Below are 18,094 nucleotides of genomic sequence, written 5' to 3'. Positions count from 1 at the left end.
GTCCTTTAAATTCATGGGACTCTTGCGAGTCCTAACATAAGAGGTACCAGAAAAAAGTAATGTATGGTTGTGATCATCAGGGGAGTCTAGCGCCGAGGTGATAATTCGAGTAAAGAAATGGTTGACAGATTCAACTTACCGAAGCAAAGCATCATACGATGTAGGTAGGTCATTTGACAACCTTCAAGCAGCTGATTGCCATCGTGTACGCCCAAATCAAGGGTTTTGGCAATCTTTGATGTCTTTGAGGGCGAAGGAGAACCGAGGAACTGAGAAAAAAAATCGACGCGGCTTTGATGTAGGTTCAGACCCACCATTGCTAGCTGACTTAGCACGCCCCCACTTCAATCAGACTCGTCCAGTCAAATCTTTGACCCTAATTACATAATCCCAGTTCCTCGTCCCCGCTTGCCAGCCCACAATCTGGGAAGTGAGATTTTGCCTTGAATCCCGCCTTTTCTTTGAGAGGAAATATTCCTTCCCGCGACGACGACCCGACGACGATTTAACGCCCAGCTAAACAACACCCAAATCTCCCACATCGCCGCCTTCCACAAACCGCCAAGATGGGTCGCATGCACTCCAACGGAAAGGGCATTTCTGCCTCTGCCATCCCCTACTCGCGCAACCCCCCCGCGTGGCTCAAGACCACCCCCGACCAGGTCGTCGAGCAGATCTGCAAGCTCGCCAGGAAGGGTGCCACCCCGTCGCAGATTGGTGTTGTCCTCCGTGACTCCCACGGTATTGCCCAGGTCAAGATTGTGACCGGTGAGTAGAGACCATCAAAGAGGGTTCTGGGTGGCCTTTTTTTTTCAAGGCGCTCGGAAAAGAAGAGTCTGGTATGCTAATCGGTGATATGCGACTTGTAGGTAACAAGATCCTGCGCATCCTGAAGTCGAACGGTACGGAGTGAACCACTTTCATCGAGGCTTCCGATTGCGATTGCGATTAATCTGCACGGAACGTCGAGATACATCCCCGAAACATGTAACACAAATGCGGACTCTCGGTTCGACTAGTTGAGCCGATGAGATCTTGCTTGATATGCCTCTGCTTGGTCATAGACTGACGGAGTGATTTTTTAACCCAGGCCTCGCCCCCGATATCCCTGAGGACCTGTACATGCTTATCAAGAAGGTATGTTCTCCCAAGCTAGCTTTGTTCAAAATTATACCTTCCCATGTTGAACCCCGAGGACATGCTAACAAATTTAAAAAAGGCTGTCTCGGTTCGCAAGCACCTTGAGCGCAACCGCAAGGACAAGGACTCCAAGTTCCGCCTGATTCTCATCGAGTCCCGTATCCACCGTCTGGCTCGTTACTACAAGACCGTCGGCGTCCTGCCCCCCACCTGGAAGTACGAGTCCGCCACCGCCAGCACCCTCGTCGCATAGAGTGACTTTGGGTTTTTGTTCTGGGGGTGCGCGAGCATTGGTTGTGGGGATGCTCGCATTAAGGGGGTGTTTAACTACTACTTGGTTGGTTTGGTCGTAAACGGAGTTTGGGCAGGAAAAAAGAATACTACTGCATTTGTCGACGTCTATATGAACTTGACGACGACCCTCATGACGGTCCTGGGGTCTACCATCATTGGCGGGAAGAACCCGTCCATACCACTAAGATAGGAGACTGGGCAAGTAAAAAGCCTGAGTTGCGGAAGACCCGCGACCTCTTTTCCATTGCCAATGAAGCGCATCTATCGTGGTATCATCTATGTTTAAGGAAACAATGACTGTAGCCGCCTGTTCATATGCACATGCTTCCTCCAATTGCTTTCTGCCGTAACCGTGTGACATGCCCATCCAACTAACTCGTCGACTCGATTTCTTTGGAGCGCTGTAGCAAGAACTCGCCCAGGACTCGTAGAGGGTCATGGGGTCTGATCATGAGGAAAATCTAGTTAGTCTACTATGACTTTTGCTTTTCATGTTCGCAAAAAAAAAAAAAAAAAAAGCCCACGTCGCGTCGGAGGGAAACTAACTGGTCTTTTGCAATGATCTTCATACCCTCGAGCAGCACGCCCGTGACCTTGGTATTGAGGTAGACCCTAGCCGGCGCGCCGTGTGTGGCAGCCTCGCTCGGCATGTTGAAGCTCGGCTCCGGGTGCAGGGAACCGGCGCGGGAGCCCGTGTCACCGCCGCCGCCGCCGCCGCCTCCGCCAACCATGTTGCGCATTGGAGTTCCGGTGCGACCGGGCGCGGGCGACGCGGGAGCTGGAGAGGCGGTCGTTGCTGTCGGCTGGGTTGTCGCCGCTGCTGTTGTGGATTGCGGTACTGCCGTGGATGGTGCTGCCGCTGCCGTCGGGGGTGTCTCTGTTGACGGGACGGGGTTTTGCGATTGTGCGACTTGCTAGACGGAGGAGAAAGATGAGGATGTTAGAGAATGTGAACTGGGCGGTCTGAGGTAGTTGCAACAACTTGAAAGGTGGTTCAGGCAGTTTTGTAGGCGAGCTTAGGCTGAGCCTAGGGTGATCAACAAGGACCGCGAAAGCGCCTCAAGAGAGCTTGGGTGTAGGTCGGTCGGCCCCACTTGCTAAGATATTCCCCGGGTCTGGCAATTGGAATGGAATTGGTTTTAAAAGGCCAAATTTGCTTACAGTTGTCGGCGTGCCCTCTATGCTGGTCGCAGGCGCGTTGCTAACTTCTGTCACGACCTGCATGGCGGTTGCGACCTGGCCGATGTCCGCGTCTTGGTCGCTGGCTGCCGCCGCCGGCGGGGGCGCCGCATGATCTTGCTCCATTGCGTCAGGGTATGACATTTTTTTTTTTTAGAGTTATAAGTTTCTTGAGAATATGTTTTAAAAAAGCAAGCCAAAAAAAATCAGAAGGAATAAAAAGCTTTTGTGGATTTTCGGACGTTGTTGATAGAGCCTCGATTTTGCGGCTCTTGTCGCAGCTCCTTGCTTACGATATAACCAAAATCAACGTACTCGGACAGCGCATAATTTCGTCAATAGAACGGCGGGGGAGCTCTTCGCATTTTTGTGGGGAATATCTGAACCACAGCAAGTGTGTGTGCTATTAATTAGCTAAAGCTCGACTTTGGGGAGAACCCACACGTTAGCACGTGGTCTCGCGCTTGCTTCTGACCCCCTGTTACATCATGATTTAACGGATTTGGGGTGCAAGTGACTTGCCGTTCCGACGAAAACGCGTCGTTAAATTTCCCTCTCTCTCTTGACCAACTTTTGGCCATCTGCTCCAGATGTAATTTTGCGAGTTTGGTTCTGGAAAATGAATGCATTTGTCAAGAGAATTCCTAGGTCGTCAACATCCGCTAGCAATCATTCCAATGGTACTCCTGAAAGGCCGGCCAAGAGGGTAAAGGTTCAGCAAAGCAGCACTGCGGCGCCAGATGACCGCGATGGATCACCCATAACGGAAGATGAAGATCATGAGGATGACTCCCCCCGTAAAGGCTCGGCTGCGAATGGGGGTGAACTAAAGGCAAGGCCAACAAGTCCTGAGCCAGACCCAGATCAGGGCAAAACTCCATTTGAGAGTTCACTCCCTCCAATCAAAACCGAGCAGGATGCTATAGAGGAATACGAGGCATTCCGGGCGTCGCAGCAGAGCGAAGAGCCCGAGACTGCGGCTTCTAGGCTAGAAAATAGGAACTGGGTCAGGGGCAGGAGTTCCATCTATGTCGATGCATTCAACCTTGCCCTCGAGACAGTCATTGAAGACGAGTCTGACCTTTTTGATGAGAACGAAATGGCCGTCTTTGATGCCTGGAAGGCCCTTGATTATGAAGCTCAGTACTTGTAGGTCTGAATGCCATGGTTCCTTTCAAGCACCAGTTCGTCTTTCATTTTCTGACCCTGGGTTACTGACAGTCTACTTCAAGATATGTCCGGCTCTTCCTAAGAAAGACAGCGGCCTGGCACCGTTCGGATCGTCTAGGCTATTACTCGGATATACTGGATCCCGATGCCGCCATTGCGTCTCTACAGGAAACGCGGAAGCTTCCCTGTGGCGAGAACGAGGATCCTTGCCCTAGTGGGCAACCCATAATCCCTCTTCAAGTCTGGTCACTGACTGGGTCGTTCACCTTTGCAAACTCATCTGAAGACACGATTGACACTGTACAGGAGGCCTTGTCTCTCCTGAGCTTGGACGAGCTCAAGACCCTGGCAAAGGAAGCCAAGGTCAAAGGTGGCAACAAGGCGCAAATACAAAAGGCACTCTGCCTCATGAGCACTCAGCAAGTCTCGCTCATGTCTGTGGGTCTGCGACGGTCCAACACCACAGATTCCACCGGCTTGGTAGATTCGCCAAACGAGCAGTCAGATTTCAACACCCCGGAAGAAGGAACCCCAGTTCCAGAAGAAAAACGGGGTGCTCGGTTTCTCGACAAAGTCTTGGGTATTGCTGGGCCCTGTATTCGCCTGTCGCCTCTGGTATTCAAGCTGTTCGAGCGAGTTCACTTGATGTTCTACAGGTCGACAGAATGGACGGAGAAGTCTCTGACCACCATCATTCTCTCCAAGATATCCAAAAGAAACTTTCCTGAATATATCGTCTGTAGATCTACCAATATTTTCCTGTCGCGCCATAGCCTTTTGGAATTCGAGCAGGCCATGAGAATGGAGTTTGAAATTGACAAAATTCTCGAAAGCGGCCCGCCAGGAGAGGAGGGCTTCCGGAAAGTCCTGGCTCTTTTTGGCGATATCGAGCAGCGGTGGGGCGAGCTTCTACAAGAGGAGCAGCTCAAAGAAGACAGTGTTTACGATACCGGCGAGGGCTGCTATCTACGCAGGTTCAGTGCCGGCCATGCTTTCACGCGCATCGCACACAAGGCTGCATATGTCCACGGACGTCTACACCGGCATGCAGAAGAACACTCCCTGCTTTCGCGGCTCCTCGAGCAGCGGCTTTTTCATCTAGCGAGACGAGGGGCTTGGTATCAAAGGAAGGCTCTCTTGGAAGAGAACTACATGGCCGATCTTGATGTTGAACACGCCGGAGGGACTGACCCTGAGCAGCGAAAGAAACACTGGCGGCGGATCGCAGTCATGACCTGCGAGCAAGCTCTGGAAGACAATGATTGTCACTTGATCTACCACTACGACCTGCAGAAGAGACTTGTAAAGCTCGAAAAGAAGCTGAGGATACCAAAACGCCTACAACACGACTTTGGGCATGTGCGATTACAGTCGCCGGAGGAGCATACTGTTTCTGGCATCCAGGTCAAAAGAGATGATTCCGGGCCGGGCAAGTCAGGACGGGGGCCCAGCACCAAAACGATATGGTTAGATGAGCATGAGGATGGCGAAGAGTGCTCGGTGGAAGAAATGTGTCTATCGCACTATCGTACCGAAGGTTGGAAGGGCTACCATGCAGAGGGGGGCATCATCCGAACGCTCTTCGCCTACCTATTCTACGACATACTCTTCCTTTACCTCCCCAACGTATTCCAGACAGCCTACCAGACCTGCCCGCTGGACCTACACACCGACGCCTTCTACCCGGCCCGGGCGAGCGAGATCAACCACCGGCTGGTGGAGATCGCCAACGGCGGCGCGGCATCTATCCTGCGGGCGGTCGACTCGGCACACCGCGAGCGGCGCACCTGCGTCGTGGGCCTGAACTGGGACTTTGCGCTCGAGGACCTCGTGGAGCTGGTCGACTGCTTCCGGGGCGAGGCTCTGGCGGCCATCTGCCGGGTCATGGCGCAGGAGTACCGGCAGCGAGGGGGCGGGATCCCAGACCTCGTACTGTGGCGGACGGAGCCGCGCCCCGAGGTCATGTTCGCCGAGGTCAAGAGCGCCAACGACCGGCTGAGCGACACCCAGAGGCTTTGGATACACGTCCTCACGGGCGCGGGCGTTCGCGTCGCCCTGACTGCTGCTGTCGCCAAGGAGGTCAGGGAAGGGTGAAACCTAGGTTTTTGCAGGGGCTTGTAGAGTACGATGTTTCGGAGATTGCATCTGCAAACAGGGCAAGTCCCGCCTGCTATTCTTGGATGTGATGGCTTTGTTGTGCCGCGTTGTTGCAGTTCAGCCGCCCCGACATGGGAAATCGGTCCTTGAAATGGGCTTGTTTCATCTCCTGCCCAGGGATCTTGTTAATTATCATCTTGCCATTCTCGGACCAACATGCAGAAACCAGCATTGGCTTGTTTTGGGTTGCTGTTATCACTTAAAATCCCTGTATAATGGAACCTTTGGACAAGCTTCCATTTTCGAAGATTCGAAGCCCCAAAGCACATGGGGGGAAAATGGCTGGAACATACCACGCAAGCCACGGTGGATCATTCGTCTACTTTGTGCTCCATAAAATGCCAGCGAACCCCCCTGGCCTGGCAGTGTGATGAGCATGGATCCTGGCAGCCTATCGCAGGGAGAGAATAGCTTATGCTCTCTATACGGGAGAATAAGAATCGGTTCCTTACGACATTTGTAGGTATGGATCCTGGTTTGAACAAAGTAAAGGAAGCAAGGGATCAGAGTAGAGTGTGACAGTGGATGAAGAAGCTAATTTCTTTCCGTGGATCAGGTTCGAGAGTTTCGGTTTATTTCTGGAATATTACCCAGTGACGATTTGCCCTGCTCTGGCTTTGCGGATTAACACGACCGGCTTGCTATGCAGGTTACCTGTGTTTTGCCTTGTGCAACCTTTGGTAAAAGTCAAAGCGGGCGAACTAGCAGCTTTGGCACTCGATAAACCCCTTTCCCAGGCGCCCGATTGTCGTACCAGCTCAGGAACGACCTCCTCTCAAGTAGTACATAACCTGTGTGTGATAGGCTTTTCCACATTGCAGCTGCTATGAATTGTGGCCTAAGAGCAAGTCACATCGGAATCCCGCAATTGATTAACCCAGTTTTACTCTTGTCCGTTCTCTGGACCCGAACGATTTGCCCAGAAAGTGGACCGAAAAAAAAAAACTCCCCAAAAAGCCCGGCGCTTAACTCGTCTTTGCACCCGTCCAATCATTGCGATGAGAAGGCACTACTTGGGGAGGAATTCCCCCATTTGTAACGCGCTGCAGCTGCACGTCACAATTCAATGATCCTCCCACGCACACCCTTTGCGCAAAACGCACGCCCCTGGAAAACACAGAATATTGGGCGCTTACGATGCGAAAGCGAACAACTGCCTGGCGTGCTGGGTACCAAAATACCACCCCCTCCGAGAAAGCACTTCTATTCCCTGTAACATTACCACCGAGTCACCATTCTTGTTGCAACACAACTGCCATGTGCGCGCGTGGCCTGGCAGGGATAGCGGGTTGATCTCTGTTCTTGCTTGGAGCCAATAGGGAGTGCCTACGTTGCTACCGAAGTTCGCTTGGCTTTCACTCTACCTTTCCCAAGCTCCCCCCTCCTTGATCGACTCTTTTAACCTGGATTGGAGCTCAGCAGTTTACCATCGGATGGCAGCTATGGCTTCCCATTTGCGGGTTATCGTCTACCTTGGACGTCACTGGCAATATCATTCTTGTATATTTTCTCTTTCTTCGCTGTCGATGTCCACAGCCATAGAGATCTTCACACGCCCATTTTCGTTCTTTTCCACCGAAATTTTTCTCTAGTCCCCGGTTATATTTAAGAAAAAAAAAGTTGGGGAGGTGAGGGGGCCTGCGGCTGGTTCCCTGATCCCCTGATGTGCGATGCATCGTTTATGCTGGATCGGTTTCTGAACCCCCCCGCTCCTACCTGACGATGGTATGACGCTATAATTGAGCAATGGGAAAACATTTTCAGAACCAATTACCATACTTTGATCTATACCGGTATGGGCTACTGTACTTTCTGGAGCGTTTCTCCCGCTACTAGGAAGAAAGTGGCTTTGGTTCCTTTCTGTTCTTGTACATGATAGGGAATTGGCAAAGTGTGAGTTGATAGAGCAGGTATAAAACAACAATAACATATCTTTTTCCATAATGGCATTAATAGTATTAATTTGGGACATAGACAGAAGTCTCGCTGCCTACAAGCTTGATATTTCAAGTGAATGATACGTTTGGTTAGACTCGTTTCCATCTGTAGCTTTATACTACAGCCACGACACTATGTAGAAGCACAAGGAGAGAAAATAACAAAAACTGGGGACAGGTGGATGGGCGCTCGGAGGGCGGGTAGAGCATGGAGCTGCCCCCAAAGCAGAAACTTCGCATGTCGAAATCTTGGGAAGAAGAAAAACAAAAACACTCTTTCTGCAGCAGTCGTCGATCTCCTCTCTTGTGCTCTACTGCTTAAACGCCCGCCCCCACCACCCACACCCACACAATAAATGTCATCCCCGGTGTGCGACTCGAGGAGTGAAGAAGAAGAAACTTGAAGCAGCGGGCTGCGTAAGCTGCAAAACTATGGCCTGCGTTATACAATGTGGCTGGGTTGTGAAGTTCCTCCGCACAAAGAAATATGACGGGGACAAGAAAATGACAGCGATCCCATGAAAAGTGTCAGCCTTGGGTATGATTGGACACCGAAAGGGAAAAAAAAATAGGACACCATTTCCTGAGATTCCCGCTGGGCCGTACCGGACGCGGTCCTACTCTATTGTTGATGAGATGGTCGCAGAAGTGGCCGCGTATGTACGAGCCCGTCGTCGGACGCGCGCGTGTGTGTGTGCGTGGATACCGTGAGGGGTTTTGCAGGGAAAATACAGTCAAAATAAACAAAAAAAAAGTTGAACCAGGGACCGCGTAGGCATTGAGTTGAGATTTAGCAAATCACGCCAGAGAATAGTTTTTATGGAGTATTTTTGTTTTTATCATTATCGTAGCCAAGAGTGAAGATAAGGGTTTAGAGTTTAGGTACAAGATAATCGACGGAGGTCTCAAAGGTGGTATCAGAAGTAACTGTGACAAAATGACACTTTCGGTGGATAGATAACCTGGCAAGAAAAAAAAATAAGTTGTTGAGAAATCAGAACGCCTCTCGAACTCCATGCCATGTGCATAATCGGCTCCAGCCCGCCCGGCGCCCTTGATCAGTCAAACGGCATCATAAGGAACAAAGTGGTTAGTCCAAGCAACTGTGTTTTTTCCACTTGATAACCAGTTTCTCCAAGCCACTCGATAGTCGTTGGGCATCGGGAATGTAACGAGAAAGATCAAAATAAAATAAAACAGATAATCCTCCCACCCGCTCAATACGCCTTGCTCTTTTTATCATAGGTGCCTTCCATAATTCATAATTTGCGTGTTGTTTGTGTTATTGTTGAGAGTTGTTGGTGTCAGATTCTCAGCTCTGACTGTGGGTATGAGTATTACCCTCTCTAGGAGGATCCATTTTCCATCCATTTAACGGACGGTTTTTTTGGTTTATTGCACAATGACAGGTGCGCTAGTTTGTTGTCGGAGATGTTAATCCCGCTATGGATGTAGGAGGCGGTCCCGGACCGCGTATCCACGCAGGTCAAATGGTTTGGGATAAGGGTTGGTTGGTTGATTAGGACAAAGGAAATGTGGTAGTAATGTCTATGTCGTGGGGAGAGTTTATTGCACTTTTCTCCTCTTCCCCTTTGGTGCGGGGTCCATCTTCGGGGTGTAAGTGACGGTCCTGGTGACAACTTCACGGATGTGACGTACGCTTGTCCTCGAGTTTGTTGCGGATGTGCTCTTGCTACATCCGCGACGATGACCGCTATTGTTGGTCTTGGCTGCATCTGCATACCTCCTGGCTTTGAGTGCGGCCTCCCAATCAAACGGTGATTTTACTGATCTTGCGCTGAACGGGGATTGTACCGGCGAGTCGACGTTCCCTTTGGCAGGAGACGGCGGTACCTTGAGGCTCGGGAAGTGAGCTTGACCTGTAGCTGGAGCAGAGAGAGGATAGACGGCAAATGGCGATGAAGGGACAACGGCGCATTTGCTGAGAGGGGACTTGTGCGTGTGATCACAGTCACAGGAGCACTCGCTGTCTTCGCTGGTAGCTGTTGAAGGTCCGCTGTCCACCAAATCCCTGTCTCCGGCGTCATCAGCAGCCTCATCTGAGGATACCGTCTTGCAGGTGCTGTTGCTATTCGTGGAGTCTGATGTTGATGTCCTGCTGAGCTTCGACTTGGTAGCCCCAGCAGTCAGCGGCGGGCTGAGTACTGATGGGCTGGGCATGCTTGTTGGGCTGGCCAGTCTGAGGAAGTCGATGTAGGCCACCGGCGGAGAGATTGGCGTCTTGATCATTGCCTCCTCTGTCTTTACCATGGCAACGGTACCAAAAGGAGACACCATGCCAGCCGAGGGCAGACCGGCCGAGGGAAGACCAGCAGATGCCAACGGATCCCTCAAAACGGCTGAAAGGGGGGTTTTGGCGCTGGACACAGCCGATGCTATGGCGTCCGCCGGGAACGAGGCGGACACCGGGGTGGTGAGAGAAGCGAGCTTGGGCTTGGCTGCAGGCATCGTGGGAACGGTGATGGTGACGATGACGGGTCACAATAGGTTGGTGCAAGCGGGGAGGTCCAAGTCAAGCGAATGACTCTGGGACTGCTTGTCGTCAGGAGGGGAGACTGACTATCAGTCAACTTGCCCGTATAGAAAGCTGGTGCAGGTAGGGTCGACAGCTGACGGAGGGGGGAAAAGAAGCTAGCAAGTGCAGGAGTGCAGGCACTGGACTGATTATATTCTGCTGTGCTTGCTTGTAATGTGGGGGAGAGCGCGCGCGTGTGTGTGCCGGGCAGACGCAGGTTGAGGTGGGTCTGAAACAAAACAAGGAGCTTCCGTTGGCTGGACTGGCGTTGGGAAGCTTATGGCTATTTTGTGGGCGGTAAAGATGAAGGGGGAAAAAAAAGAGGCAGATGCTACGAAGTAAGACTGGGTAAGTAAGGTACCCAAACCAGTAGATAGGTACGGGTGGGTAGGTAGGTACTTACAACCAACTTGTGCACCAAAAAGAGATAGCTCCTTGATGTGATCCGAGTTGATGGGCCGGGGGTGCCGGGGCAAGGGTGATAGAAACCAAAAGGTAGCAGGGGAGGACAACGCGACAGGGTAGTGGTAGGGAGGGGCCGGGGGTGGGCGCTGCCTATTCTTCAGAGGAAAGCTGGTTGGTTGGTGGGCGCGCCGGCGCTTGGTCTGAGCTGTGGTTGGATGGGTTGTAGTGGTGTTGTTGTTGTGCCAATAAAGTGCCGTCTCGAAATGGATTAAATCCGCTGCTAGCAATTGGGGGAGACCCGCGTTTGCTTGCTTGGGGCCCTTGAATCTCCAACCGGCCGATGAGAAAATCAATAGAGGCTGGCAGGACGCGGCCAGAGGGATGGGATCACGTAGGACGCGCGAAACCGGAAAAGAAAATCGAACAAGATTAAAAACAAACAACAGACGTGGACGCTTCCGACTGCACAAGAGCCAACCGGATGACTGACGTTCGTTTTGACGCCACCAACACTGCAGCAAAGATGTTAGCAAAAGAAAATTTCTGCCTTCTGTATCATGTAAGCCCATGGCCGCCCGCATACGACAAAAAATCGTTGACCGGCCTATCTAGAGGCGCAGTCCATGTAGTGCGAGGGATATGTGTGTATGCCTGCATTAGTCCCGCATTTGCAGGCGCAGCTGGCTTCTTGCTGCTGTTTGTGACTTACCAGCTAAAAATGGTACACCGTTAAGAGTACCTATGTAGAATGACAAGGTAACTGTTTTGCAGTGTATGGAGCCTCTCGAGGCCTGTAGAGCATCCGACTGGTGGGAGCCGCTTGCTAGCCCTGAAGAAGCCAAGGGCGACTGGCAGATGCCGTGATGTCGTGATCCCAGGCTTCTGATTCGACTGGAGCAAATACTGGGTCACAGCGTCACAACTGAAGGATCTCTCCGAGGTTGCTTCCCTTGATCACCCGCCAGAAACTTTTTCGAGGGTGACAGTCAGACTGAGGTTCTAGTCCTGGCTGATGGGTGCAGGACGAAAATTTGCTCGGTGGTCCCAAACCTACGAGAGGATTCAAATTTCGTGACGAGGAACTGGACTTTGCCCGGAATCGCGAGATGGCGCCTGCCCGTTTGATGGAGAGAACAGCCCAAGAGAGACGTTGTCGAGTGGGACCGGTGCCTGCCCGGCGGAAGCACAAGCGTTGTGATTGGTTATAGGGGGTCGCTTGAGATGGACACCGCAGCGCTAAAAAACCATGGGGGGAGCTCTATTCTTAGTACAGGGGTCTCTGATTGGCCTTGGGCTGAGCGGCAGCTGCTAGGCCCTACCCGGTGCGGGGACAGACGCCGACCTACCTCCACTGTGAACGTGGCAATCCAATCTGCAAAAATCTTACAGGCAGTTCGACCAGCTTGTCGCCCTTGACAGCAGGACTCGTGTCGATTCAATCAGCCACTCAGCTGCCTGGGTTCGCCTGCTTGCTGATCTTGTCTCCGTTTTTGTGCAAAGAGTTGGCTTGACGGTAGCTTGTATCGAGCCTAGAATTCAGTGCGAGTGGTCAATTCACCGCGCTCTCGTGCTGGCCAATCTGAGCAGCTATACGTACCAACCTCAAAATTTGAAGAGATTGAGTGTTGCTCTTCTATCGTTCTCTTTTTGTTCCAGCTTTTTCTTGGCGGGTAACGAGCGGGTGCGGCCCGGAATACTAGGTTGTTGGCGCTTGCAGCAAAAAAAAATGAGAATAGAAACGAGTCCTCTTGGCCAGAAGAGTTGAGAATAGAAGATGGCACAGACAAGGTAGGGCACGAAAGTGATATGATGGAAAAGAGGAGATTGCTCCGATTCGGGAATATGGTTATTTGACAAGCTTCTGAACGTCACAGAGTGCAGCTGAGATGACTTTAATATATAGCGTTTCTCATCACCAACATATCTGATATTAGAACTGCGCGGCACCTGAAAACCACGGACGCCATGCCCTTCCGGCCTCCAAATTTGGCCGCTTGCCCTAGCAGATTTCGATATAGGCGCCGACTCCATTCATTAGCTGGAACCACGAGGCGCCAGGAGCAACCCGTACCCGCATCCTCCTCTGCCGTCGCTGTCCAACCCTTCTCGCCGTCGCGCCAGTTGTTCCACAGGCGTCGGCTGCATGCGGAATAGCGCAAGCGCTAGGTCAAGGTCGAGACCGCGATCTCTCGACTGCTTTTGCAGTTCGAGCGCGCGGGTATCAGCAGGAGCTCCGTCTTGAAGAAGATTTCGCTTCATTTACCGCCTTCAACCCTGGCTTCTCACTGGCCATCCGACAGGTAAACAAACGCCTCTGGGCGAGTTGAGGCCTGCTTCTCTCCTTAAAAAAAAAGAGCCGCGCTTAGGAGAGAAACCCATGGCGGTCCGCGGCTGTCGACGGGTATCAGGTTCCATAATCTGGTGCTTAGCGTCCTATCCTCTTTCGCCCATGGCTGTTTCGCATCTTTCCTTGTCGTAGATCCTAGGCTGGCTGGCGGGTATGCGGCGCTACATATGCCCGTGGGGTTTGATTGCATTTGCTGTAGACATTCACTTGCCAGTCCTGGCCGACACGGGCGGGTTTCCCAGACGGCGACGCGCCGAGAGCCAGAATGTTTCCGTCAAAGTTATCTTCCCGTGGCCTCAAGCCTAACATCAGGTCCCACGCCGGGAATCACCAAGCCTGCCTGCGCTCTGGAGCTCGAGGCGCTCTTGCCCTTTCCTCTCCTTTCCTCCCCTTCAGGTTCAAGTCGATGTGGCTTAAATTTGTAACGTCAAGGACGTTAGCCGCCGAAAATTGATGGTGGATGCTTGGCCCAAGTTGCATGGAGCAGTAAACATCCGCATAGCTCAATAGTTATCACCGGTTCTATCTTCCCGATATCCTTGCTACGTGGCACCTATAGCCGTATAGCGGTACTGGCACCAATCAGCATCATGTTCCGGGGATTTGGAAACTCTCATTTCGGTATAAGCTCTTTGTTTTATTATCCGTAGTTTATTAAGCGCCATCCTTCTCGCGGGAGCTGAAATCCTTCATCTCCTAGTTGGTCAGCATGTGGATATATTGACATTGCGGTGTGCGCCTTCGCTCCGTCGCCACTCTAGCCCTTGCCCAGGGCAGTGGTGATTCTTTGAGGATGTGAGGGGCAACTTACACACGTACCTAGGAGCTTACTTTGGCTCTTGCCTGGCGCGTGCCTGTAAAGCTGGCTGTCAAGTGTCAGTGGTACTTCCACCGGGGTTGTACATCTCGTCTACGCCTGTTGGATACTATTTGTGCTGTACAAGAGGATTTCCGCTAGCACTTCGCAACTTCCTTACTACCCGGTGACTTTGTAAATCACATCACATGTATGCTCCAGAATCCGACGCTTCTCACAAGATAGCCGTGGTATTCCTCACTATTAGATCTGCTCATGGATTCCATCCTGAGTGCCTTCACCTGGTCAGGCTTCGTCCCAAAGCCCTGCTACTCCCTACAGAAGTGACAGGCATCGTACGCCATGCCCAGTAGCTTGGAGGCCTCGCAGTACCTGCTCACATAGTAGCAAAATTCTGGTAGCTATGGCATGATCCTTCTCTGCGGACATAAAGCTCCCCCTCACACCCCCAAATTTGCTAGACTCGATGAGGTTTGCCGATGGGCCACATCAAGTCCGGCCGCTTCTCTCGCTTGACTCCACAAGACTTCACTGAAGCTATCCGAAATCACATGCCCCTTGGCGTGATTTGATGTTATATCGGGCAATCGCTCCAGGTTGAGTTTTATCGTTTTATCCATACTTCCTTGTAGCATTTGGCTAGGGTTCTGCCTAGAAAAAAGGGGTTATAACTGCCCCCAAAACGATACAAGACTCGAGAGAACGGCGGTGATATTGGTCTTTGGTACATAAACAATGGACTTGTTTATTGCCCTGCCATGCTCAGGGCCTGATCTGTCAGTGAAGACGACCATTGAAGTTCGACTCTGTGTGTGGCCTCCATTCCAGTATAGTTACCATGATGTGCTGGTTTTCAACAACGTTTAGCTGATAAACATATGACACGTAAGCTCATGGTATCGACTGGAGTATCACAGGCTTCAGGGTCATCCTGAATGCAGCAAAAAGTCTGCCTGAAAAAGCTATCCCACAAGGGACTGCTGGTGTAAAAGCGCTGAGGTGTTTCATGCTGTAGATCATGTCAACCCTATTCACACCCCGAGGGCGGTCCGGCGAATATCTTGTAGTATTGCTAGACTCTCGGATAGCTCGGTAGCTTGATGGCCAGTCTAGTTCTGTCCGCCTACAGAGAATTCATGCTGACTGGGAGGCTCGAGTCAAGACGAACCTGTCGACTTCATCACCCCAGTTCCTGTCTGCAACAAGGAAGGAGCACCGACCTGATCTATGGAAGAGACGATGCAGGAACCACGATTCAGGCATGGTCGGTCGTCGGCAGAATTTGCGGTAGAGGCTGCCTGAAGATGAGAGTAGCTCATCTGGGAATATGCCACGTATTTGACAATGTGAACGTGCTAAACTCATCGAGAACCACATGGCTGATTCAGACCCGCACCACTGTTGCTCTAGGTTCACATTGGAATGAATGCTATTTTCTTATGAGAGAGTCGCATCGAGCGGCGATTTAACATTGGCAAAACTTTCCCGGACCTGCCGGGAAGAGAAAAAAAGAAATTATCAACAGAGCTGAGATGCACTGACAGCCCAGCTGTCGTATGGGAGCATGATCTAATCACATCTCCGTGGGCAACAAGCCCAACGTTATGTTATAAAAACCTAGGTAGTCTTCAGAAATTTAAATATTGTGATGGACGCATGTGAAGGTCTACATACAAAATGATGTTAAAAAGCTGTTCAATGACTCGATATTCATCTCAAAAGAAATGATGAGCAAGCATATCCAGGCCCATAGTAGCCCGGCTGCTCTCTGATCTTCTAAGACGACATATATTATGTTGTCCAAAGATACGTATAGATAGTCGACATCCCTAACATACCCCCCCGTTACTGTGCTTGATAAACAAGGTATTTGGAATATATACTGTTTATACTTCTAGACTTGTCAGTTACCCAGTTCAGCCATGCTCGTATACTGAGAAGTCTACAATTACAAAATATCACTATACTTTTGCAGACATTCTGGTCAAGTCATGACATAAACCTACATGACGTACAAGGAAGAAATATGGCAGGCATGTCTAGCCGAGCACACTCGGCGCCACGTGACTGAGAGCTGAACGGTTAAAATGACGTTCGACAAGAGGAGGGAAACAACCCCCTGTCAGATATCATTTCACACCAGTACTATGGTAAGCCCATTTCACGGCAAGGGGACGACAATTTCGGGTAACCACAGTTGACGTCTCGAAGGGTGGTCGAGACTCCTGTGATGTTGTTGCGTTTGCCGCCGACGAATAAAATTGGCAGAGCGTTCCATTCGCCCTGTGATGTACGAAGTAGGTACACTAGCTTCTGGAGCTTGGGGTTTTGGGACCAAGATCGACGAGCATATTTGCTCGGAGGTTGCATTGTCCAATCTCAAGCCTGACCGGAGAATTCCATCAATTTCGAAACGGGTCAGACATCCCTTCCTACATGCTTGCCTGCCCCCATTGTATCCCGTACATACATACCGGTACAAATGAGTTTTGGCGTTAAATGAGGCTTGGAGAGGCGAAGTGGGTGGAGGGCAAAGAGGGATTTTTTTCTTCCGCAAACCGGTTGGGCACGTGCAAGCTTTGCAAGGACTGGGACTCTTAGCCTCCATTACTCCGTCAGTTGCGACTAACTGACATCATCCATGGCCACCTTGGTCGCTTGCACAGCTGTGGCTGTGGCGCATGGATCCGACAGCTTCGCTGGCTTGCTTATCCCAGAAATCCCTCGCTCTACATCCAGTGATCTCAGGCAAGTGGAGACCTTATTGGCCCCATTCGGAGGGGCCAACCTCCGCTACTGTACGCGAGTGGTAGACTGATTGTGAGCAAGTGTGTTTGCCGCCCATATGCCTCGTATTATTTTGCTTTGGCGTCGGTTACATGGTACGGAGTAAAGGTGCTTACCAACGTACACATAATAATAGAGGGAACGGCTTTTTTGTGCTCGGTTCTGTATCTTTTGCTCGATGCCTGCTCCTTTTCAAAAAAATACATCTTCGCTAAAGGGAGTGCAAAGCCGGCCTCACCGACTTTTTACTGCTGTAAGGGCGCCCACCTCAGGCACCTTTTTTTTTTTTTTTTTTTTTCTCAGGCGCGCAGGGATCTTGCAAACGGTAAACAAAAGGCGGTCACCTAATACTACTCCGTACCGAGTTCGTATGTATATTTAGTGCTTGACGTAGCAATCAAGTAATTACATTGCTCCCTCCGTATTTCTGCAGCGAGAACGGGTCACATCTTTATGTTGCTTTTTCAATATTTATTTTATTTTATCTTTATTTTATTTGATCGGTTTCCTTTTGTCATTAATTGCTTTTTTTAATTCGGGGCTTGATCTGGGCCGACGCTGACAGTCGGAGCAAAAGGAAGGTTTAGGAAGGGAGGGGGAGGGGACACTTAACCTGCGACAAGTCCTGCGTGCCGTGGCAATTCTTGCGATATTCTAGTGCTTCGGTCGTGTTTCCTCTTCGGGGTATCATGGCCGCGGGTCAGCGTCACGAAGCGGGAGTAGCCACGGCAGCTTCGCGCTGATGATAATGGGATCGGCTTCTGACGATTTGATTGCGGCCCAAAAATTGACAGTAAATTAGAATTATGAATGTGCCGAAAACAAGACCAACGCGGGACAGAATTGTGCGACTACAACGGTCAGATATGCTGATTATCGTCTAATTTTAGCTCGTCACCGTACTCTGGGTTAGCACCCTGGCCTGCGCGATAGAATTCCGATTATTGCCTCGGAAGAGTGAGATAGGTGCTTTAGTGCATGCTACCCTCTGGCAAATGTTCGTGTGAGTGTAGGTAGGCGAGGTGTGTGTATATTTGTGTGTGAGTGTGAGTGTGAGTGTGCGTGATGTGACAATATTGGAAAAGGAAGGATCACAGCACGGTTCATGGCTGGCTCAAACCTCGCCTTGATCGACCAAAGACACATCAAAGGCATTTATCATTGAAATAATATCCAAGTTCCCGATCTGTCGATCATCTCTGGTTCCGCTCTTGAAGAACAAGTACCGTGAGGAGCGAATAACGATCAGTCAAGCCACGCCATCTCGGGCGCCAGGGCTCTACTGTACTATGTATATGACTGCGTGCAGACCGACCCAGCGGGAT

The 18,094-nt window shown here is 51.0% G+C and overlaps 6 protein-coding genes across 6 annotated transcripts; 2 read left to right on the top strand and 4 right to left on the bottom strand.

Moving 5' to 3' along the window:
* The first annotated feature begins 254 nt into the window (after positions 1-254).
* On the top strand, positions 255-1,732 carry MGG_00349 (40S ribosomal protein S13). The gene is made up of 5 exons (XM_003718686.1): positions 255-298; positions 395-768; positions 870-902; positions 1,091-1,137; positions 1,220-1,732. Exons 2-5 carry the CDS (start codon positions 567-569, stop codon positions 1,391-1,393), a joined length of 456 nt encoding a protein of 151 aa, XP_003718734.1. The 5' UTR covers positions 255-298; positions 395-566; the 3' UTR covers positions 1,394-1,732.
* MGG_00350 (uncharacterized protein) lies at positions 1,415-2,983 on the bottom strand. The gene is made up of 3 exons (XM_003718685.1): positions 2,596-2,983; positions 1,981-2,348; positions 1,415-1,878 (listed from the first exon to the last, which is right to left on the bottom strand). The coding sequence occupies exons 1-3, from the start codon at positions 2,755-2,757 to the stop codon at positions 1,806-1,808; spliced, it is 603 nt and encodes a 200-aa protein (XP_003718733.1). The 5' UTR covers positions 2,758-2,983; the 3' UTR covers positions 1,415-1,805.
* A 127-nt stretch (positions 2,984-3,110) lies between these two features.
* On the top strand, positions 3,111-6,242 carry MGG_00351 (coiled-coil domain-containing protein MTMR15). Its single transcript, XM_003718684.1, has 2 exons — positions 3,111-3,762; positions 3,846-6,242. The coding sequence occupies exons 1-2, from the start codon at positions 3,233-3,235 to the stop codon at positions 5,875-5,877; spliced, it is 2,562 nt and encodes an 853-aa protein (XP_003718732.1). The 5' UTR covers positions 3,111-3,232; the 3' UTR covers positions 5,878-6,242.
* Positions 6,243-8,645: 2,403 nt separating this feature from the next.
* On the bottom strand, positions 8,646-10,890 carry MGG_00352 (uncharacterized protein). The gene is made up of 2 exons (XM_003718683.1): positions 10,817-10,890; positions 8,646-10,744 (listed from the first exon to the last, which is right to left on the bottom strand). The coding sequence occupies exon 2, from the start codon at positions 10,344-10,346 to the stop codon at positions 9,444-9,446; it is 903 nt and encodes a 300-aa protein (XP_003718731.1). The 5' UTR covers positions 10,347-10,744; positions 10,817-10,890; the 3' UTR covers positions 8,646-9,443.
* Positions 10,891-12,304: 1,414 nt separating this feature from the next.
* MGG_17470 (uncharacterized protein) lies at positions 12,305-13,111 on the bottom strand (the record flags this gene model as incomplete). Its single annotated transcript, XM_003718682.1, has 2 exons — positions 12,305-13,014; positions 13,082-13,111. The coding sequence occupies 2 exons, from the start codon at positions 13,109-13,111 to the stop codon at positions 12,853-12,855; spliced, it is 192 nt and encodes a 63-aa protein (XP_003718730.1). The 3' UTR covers positions 12,305-12,852.
* A 1,179-nt stretch (positions 13,112-14,290) lies between these two features.
* MGG_14697 (uncharacterized protein) lies at positions 14,291-15,245 on the bottom strand (the record flags this gene model as incomplete). The annotated part of the gene is made up of 3 exons (XM_003718681.1): positions 14,291-14,354; positions 14,427-14,633; positions 15,151-15,245. The coding sequence occupies 3 exons, from the start codon at positions 15,243-15,245 to the stop codon at positions 14,291-14,293; spliced, it is 366 nt and encodes a 121-aa protein (XP_003718729.1).
* Positions 15,246-18,094: the final 2,849 nt, after the last annotated feature.

Source organism: Pyricularia oryzae, chromosome 5 (assembly GCF_000002495.2).
Source record: "Pyricularia oryzae 70-15 chromosome 5, whole genome shotgun sequence".
In the NCBI taxonomy this organism is placed as follows: Eukaryota; Fungi; Ascomycota; class Sordariomycetes; order Magnaporthales; family Pyriculariaceae; genus Pyricularia; species Pyricularia oryzae.
The sequence above is the reverse complement of the archived record's forward strand: the minus strand, read 5'-3'. Positions and strand labels throughout refer to the sequence as shown.